The sequence below is a fragment of the Rutilus rutilus genome (assembly GCF_951802725.1).
Source record: "Rutilus rutilus genome assembly, chromosome: 8".
Taxonomy (NCBI): domain Eukaryota; kingdom Metazoa; phylum Chordata; class Actinopteri; order Cypriniformes; family Leuciscidae; genus Rutilus; species Rutilus rutilus.
Genome location: NC_140222.1, coordinates 22,469,749 through 22,476,246, shown reverse-complemented (window position 1 = coordinate 22,476,246; position 6,498 = coordinate 22,469,749). Strand labels below are relative to the sequence as shown.

Genomic DNA, 6,498 nt, shown 5'->3' with positions numbered 1-6,498 from the left:
AGAAATGTTTATGTTCATGTAACCTTTGGCTAAATTATTAACTCCGACTACGCCACCTAGGTTACCTCTCAACCCAGGAAAGTAAATAATAAAAAAAAATACCACTAAAAGGAAATTTAAACCAAATGAATTACCACAATGAGAAGGACCCTGCTGGTTCGGTTTGCATCAAAGACAGAGACGTGACTTACAAAAGTACAATATTTATTGCTCACAGGAAAATTATTTAATTAAAAACATCTAATAGGTCTCATTCACAGTTTACCAATTAGTTACCCACATTAAACAAGACACCACAATTAGCTCACTTTCACAGAAAGGACAACCCACACAGCAAACCTGTGAGAAAACAATATTTAAAGCCGGTGACACCCAAAAATAAAACAAATACAAAAAGAAGGAAAATACACTCCCCCCTTCGGTTAAGCTTCACTATCGCAGTTCTTGCTGTGGTCAAATAGAGGCAAACTGGCAATTAGATTTATAAACAGCAAACAAACCAGAAAACAAAAAGAAAAGAAATGACAAACAGTCACAATGAAATTTCACTTCCTCATTAAAACTAATATTTAAGATCGTTCAAGTGGCGCTAAATAGGCAAGGCAAGGCAAGGCAAGGCAAGTTTATTTATATAGCACATTTCATACACAATGGCAATTCAAAGTGCTTTACATAGAAGAAATTAAAATAATAAAAAGAAATAAGAATAATTAAAACAGTTTAGAAGAATACAAAATAAAATACAGTACAAACAGTCGGACGAACATTGGCACAGTGCTCATTCAGTAAATGCATAGTTAAACAGATGTGTTTTGAGTCTGGATTTGAATGTGACTACTGTAGGAGCACGTCTGATCTCCTCTGGAAGCTGGTTCCAGCTGCGGCTGGCATAATAGCTAAAAGCGGACTCGCCATGCTTAGAGTGAACCCTTGGTATTTCTAGCTGATATGATCCTAATGATCTGAGTGATCTGTTGGGTTTATATTCAGTGAGCATATCTGCAATGTATTGAGGTCCTAGGCCAGGGCTATTCAATTGGCGGCCCGCGGGCCACATGCGGCCCGGAAGCAACCTCCAAATGGCCCAGCCCGTGGTCCCGCCAAAAACGCACATCCCTACGTAAACTCATACAGTAGTACAGACCACGTAGCCTAGCAACAATGCAAACAATGCAGAGCGCGTGCCGGTAACGTTAGTAGCCTAGATTACTATCAATATGTCTTTCTCAACACTGAAACGTAAAATTGCAAATGAAAACCGTCAGTTTAACCCTGTCTGGACTGACAAATACTTGTTTATTTTACCGCCACATCCAAACGCCAAACCGATGTGTTTAATTTGTAATGAGTGTGTCGCAGTATTTAAAGATTACAATGTGCGGAGGCACCACGTTGAGAAACACCAGACTTTCCGCACCAATTTTCCCGAGGGATCTCAAGAGAGGGCAGCAAAAGTGCAGAGTTTGATTGCATCTTACAACCGGAGCAGTACTACCATGGTGCGGTCATTCACAGCCCAAGAGAGAGCTACTGCAGCATCCCTTCGTGTTTCCTGGATATTGGCTAAAAAGAAAAGGCCATTCACAGACTCTGAAACAGTGAAGGACTGTATGCTGGCCGTCGTGGATGAGGTGATAAATGACGATAAAATTAAAACGAGCGTGGCATCTGCTATAAAAAATGTACCCCTGTCAGATACTTCCAACATTCGTAGGGTTGAAATTCTTGCTGCAGATGTGTATGAAACGCTGTTGGGAGACCTGGTGAAAGCTGATACTATGTCTATTGCAGTAGATGAGTCCACAGACAAAACTGATACTGCTCAGTTGTGCATATATGTCCGTTTTTTTGACAGCAAATGCTTCAGAGAGGAGCTGCTCTGCCTACTGCCGTTAGAAGGACACACAACGGGCGATATAGTCTTTGGGAAAATTTTTGCTTTTTTTAAAGACAATGGTCTGGATATGACGCGTGTGTGCATGCTTGTGACAGATGGGGCTCCATCCATGACAGGGAAAGTGAATGGTTTGGCAGCACGTTGGTCCGCTGTTGCACCTCAGTTGATCTCCTTACACTGCATTGTGCATCAGGCGGTGTTGTGCGCAAAACTAAGCGGGGCGTTCAAAACGACCATGGACAACGTGATGGCTACAATTAATTTTATTCGCTCCACATCAAGCCTCCAACACCGCTTGTTCCGCATGCTGCTGTCAGAAATGTCTGCTGAGCACCACGACCTGCTTTTGCATAATGACGTGAGGTGGCTGTCCAAAGGCAAAGCACTGGAGCGTTTCTGTGGTCTCAGAGAGGAGATCATAACTTTCCTCCGCAGCAGCAAGCAAAAAAAGGCAGAAACGCACTTGAGTCGCATTCTGGACGACAACTTCATGGCAGATGCCTGCTTTCTGAGCGACATTTTCAAACACCTGAATGATCTCAATTTGGCACTACAAGGCAGAGACAAAACTGTAATCGACCTTGTGGAAAAGATGCGCGCATTCCCAGTTAAACTGGACATTTTCGCAACTGATTTGAGCACAGGCCGAATGCTGCATTTTCCGACACTCCGCAAATGCATCTCATCCCCCGCACAAATCACGGATGTGATGACAGATTTCATTGCGAGGTTGAAAATTAACTTTGCTGGTCGATTGGATGGACTTGTTCTGCCCACAGAGGTGGCAGTTTTTGTCAGAGACCCGTTCACTGTTGCAATAGAAGGGGACTTACCCGCCAGAGCAAAGCAAGTGGTTCCTTCCATTGACGAGGGGAAATTCACACTCGAACTTGTTGACATGCGGTCATCTGTAACCATGGCACAGGAGCTTTGCACTAACGGGCCTACAGTGTTTTGGACTAATGTCAACGCACATCAGTTCCCTAACATTAAGAAAGTAGCGATCGTCATGCTCAGTATGTTTGGATCAACTTACACATGTGAGTCAAGTTTTTCACACATGAACTCCATAAAAAGCAACTCTCGTTGCTCCCTGACTGATCGTACTCTCCACCAATGCCTTCGGATTGCATTGACAACTTACGAGCCTAAAGTCACTGCTCTCGTTCAAAACAAAAAATGTCACTTCTCCCACTAAATTAGCTGGGTAACTGTTGCCTGCATTAATATAATGTTGGATGTGTTACAAAGGCATGCCTAATAGTAATCACAAATGTGGTGATTTAAAATATGTTCTCTCAGTATGTGCAATATGTGCAGTAGTCCACCTTGTATTCATGTGTTAGTTATAGCCTAGTTGTGAATACTGTGCACTTTTTATTTTATGTACTTTGAGATGTTCCTGGGTCAAATGTGAGCAAGATGTTTATTTTGTTTCAAAAGGAAACTTAATGTTATTGCTTATCTACTACTGTGCAGTATTTTTATTTTATTTTTTTTGCACTTTGTGATCAGATAGGTCAGATATGTAGCCTAGGTAGGCCTAGGCAAGAGGTACTTAGGTCAGTTTTTTTTATTTTGTAAGTGGACAAATTAGGGGCTACCTCATATTCTGTTCAGTTAGCTCTTTTATTGTATTTTTATGCACCTTTTGATGTGCAAACTGACCAAAGTTAAAAGAGAAACAATGAATAAACCTTACATGTATTCAATACATTTGTTTGTGCTGGTTTTGAAATGTGTTATTACGAGTTTATTTCGCCGCTGAAATAACTGGCCCAGCTAACCTTCTTGGTTTGAAAATCTGGCCCCATTGAATTTGTAATTGAATAGCCCTGTCCTAGGCCATTGAATGATTTATATACCAGTAATAATACTTTAAAATCAATCCTAAATTTAACTGGGAGCCAGTGTAAAGACCTGAGGACTGGTGTGATATGTTCATATTTTCTGGTTCTGCTCAGAATCCTGGCGGCAGCGTTCTGTATGAGCTGCAACTGTCTTATGGTCTTTTTGGGAAGTCCAGTGAGGAGTCCATTACAATAATCCACCCTGCTGGTGATGAAAGCATGCACAAGTTTCTCTAAGTCTTGTCTGGAAACAAAGCATCTTATTCTTGCAATATTTTTCAGATGATAGTATGCTGATTTAGTTATTGCTTTGACATGACTACTGAAACTAAGGTCTGACTCTAGTGTCACACCAAGATTCCTGACTTGATGTTTAGTTGTTTGACCCCTAGAGTGAAGGTATGCGTTCACCTTGAGAACTTCATCTTTGTTTCCAAACGCAATGACTTCAGTTTTGTCTTTGTTTAACTGAAGAAAGTTTTGACACATCCAACTGTTGACTTCATCAATGCATTGGCACAGGGAGTCAATGGGGCTGTAATCGTTAGGCGATAGGGCTAAGTAGAGCTGTGTGTCGTCTGCATAGCTGTGGTAAGCAATTTGGTTCTTTCTCATTATTTGGCTCATTGGGAGCATATACAGGTTGAACAGGAGTGGTGCAAGAATTGAGCCTTGAGGGACTCCGCATGTCATGGATGTCCACTCAGACTTATAGTCTCCTATACTCACATAATAACCTCTCCCATCTAAGTATGACCTGAACCATTTTAGGACTATCCCAGAAAACCCCACCCAGTTTTCCAGCCTGTCCAGAAGTATGTTGTGATCGACAGTGTCAAATGCAGCACTGAGGTCGAGTAGTACCAGCACTGATAATTTGCCTGAGTCAGTATTTAAGCGAATATCGTTTATTATCTTTATGAGCGCTGTCTCTGTGCTGTGGTGCGGTCGGAAACCAGATTGAAAATTGTCAAAGTATCCATTCGAGCATAAGAATTTGTTCAGCTGATTGAAGACAACTTTTTCAATGATCTTGCCTATGAAAGGAAGATTTGAGATCGGTCTATAGTTGCTTAATATGGTCTTATCCAGATTGCTCTTTTTCAGGAGGGGCTTGACAACTGCAGTTTTTAGGGAGTTTGGAAAACTCCCAGAGAGAAGTGAAGCATTTACCACTACTAGAAGATCTGCTTCTAAACTGTTTAACACACTTTTGAAAAACGATGTGGGAAGTGTGTCAAGAGCGCAGGTTGATGTTTTAAGGTGCTGTACGGTGTCTTCCAAAATTTTGCCATCAATTTCTTTGAAATCAGACATAGTAACTACTTTCTCAGGTGGTTTGATCTGTCTGACCCCAGCGCAAGTCAAGGATGTGCTGATCACCTTTCTGATATTATTGATTTGGTGCGTGGATATTTGGATATTATTGAAATAGACTCCGCTACCAGCATAGTAATTGGATATAACAGCTCCCAGAGCGCAGTAGCATGACCTTTCATATGCGAGCAGAGCTCACAACAAGCGCGGTCGGAACCGTAGTCCAAAGCACTCCGCGTCAGTCAGGCGAACGGGACAGCGAATCAATTTCACCAATGGTAATATTAAAAGAGAACAGCAGCTAGCGCTCCTGGGCCGCACCTATAATAAAAACATGAATAGGCTACATTATTTTCAATTGAGTTAACCCCCGAAGAGGAAACCGATCATAATGTTTCTTACCTCGTAGGGGAATTAAGTTAAAGCGAACGTTATACTCCCTGCACTTGCCACTTCACGCACACACCTTCCTGATGACAAACATGGGCTATATTTAGATCATAATAATCTGCGACTGAAAAGGACAATAAAGCAAACCGCTCACCAGAAGATGCAAAGCAAAATACACCGGTATCCTATTACTGGGCACCACACCGAGAGGAATCACAATGCTCCGCTTAAACAGGCTTTTTATCATGCCCTAGAACCTAACGCACCATCTATAATTGTGCCGCACAGGTGTTCTCACTATCAGGCTGCAGTTCAACGCCAGTGGGCGTGCCTTGCCAATTAAAATATACGCAACCACTTAGAGTTACCCCATTCCACTGAACCAAAACAAACACTCCAGATTATCCACCTGTCACATTCTACCCCCTGGTTTTAAATCCGGCGACCCGACGATATTAGCTCCAGGGCCTAAAAAGAGTGGGAAAATTGTTACTAACAGTTACTTGAGAATTCACAAGACCTCCTCCGCCCCCCATTGTCTCTGGCAAATGATGGACATTGGAATGGTAGCCTGCAGTTTTTCGGGTGGTCCGACGTAATGGTGCTCCTACTGTAATGGGGGTATCTTCAGAGGTCACAGAGGGATCACTAGGCAAATGACCATGGACCAGAGGAGGCTCAAGAACTGTACTAGATGATGTGGAGGCACCCTCAAGAGGTTGGGGCAGAAGAGGGACACCACGTGGGGGTGAATGAACAGTGAAGGGTACCGTCGTCGGGGGAGGGACTTCTTGCTCTGACGGCACCACCAGCCAGGTATCCAGTGCATCATCATCCCCAGAGTCCTCCGATGATTGATCAGACTCGACAAGGAAAGAATTAAAGGGTTCTGCCACATTCTGGCCGGTCGGTTGGACTCTTAGCAGAGTACGGTGCACGTGTCTAACTTTCTTCAAATCCTCAACAGGAGCAATAGTATACACTGACCCCCCAGGTGTCGGGGCTCGCAGCACTTTATAAGGAACAGAACTCCAGCAATCTTGG

At 42.9% G+C, this 6,498-nt stretch overlaps 1 protein-coding gene across 1 annotated transcript; it reads left to right on the top strand.

Annotated features, from left to right (window-relative positions):
* Window positions 1-1,496: 1,496 nt before the first annotated feature.
* LOC311295616 (zinc finger BED domain-containing protein 5-like) lies at window positions 1,497-5,816 on the top strand (the record flags this gene model as incomplete). The annotated part of the gene is made up of 2 exons (XM_084417082.1): window positions 1,497-2,937; window positions 5,743-5,816. The coding sequence occupies 2 exons, from the start codon at window positions 1,497-1,499 to the stop codon at window positions 5,814-5,816; spliced, it is 1,515 nt and encodes a 504-aa protein (XP_084273208.1).
* Between the last annotated feature and the right edge of the window lie 682 nt (window positions 5,817-6,498).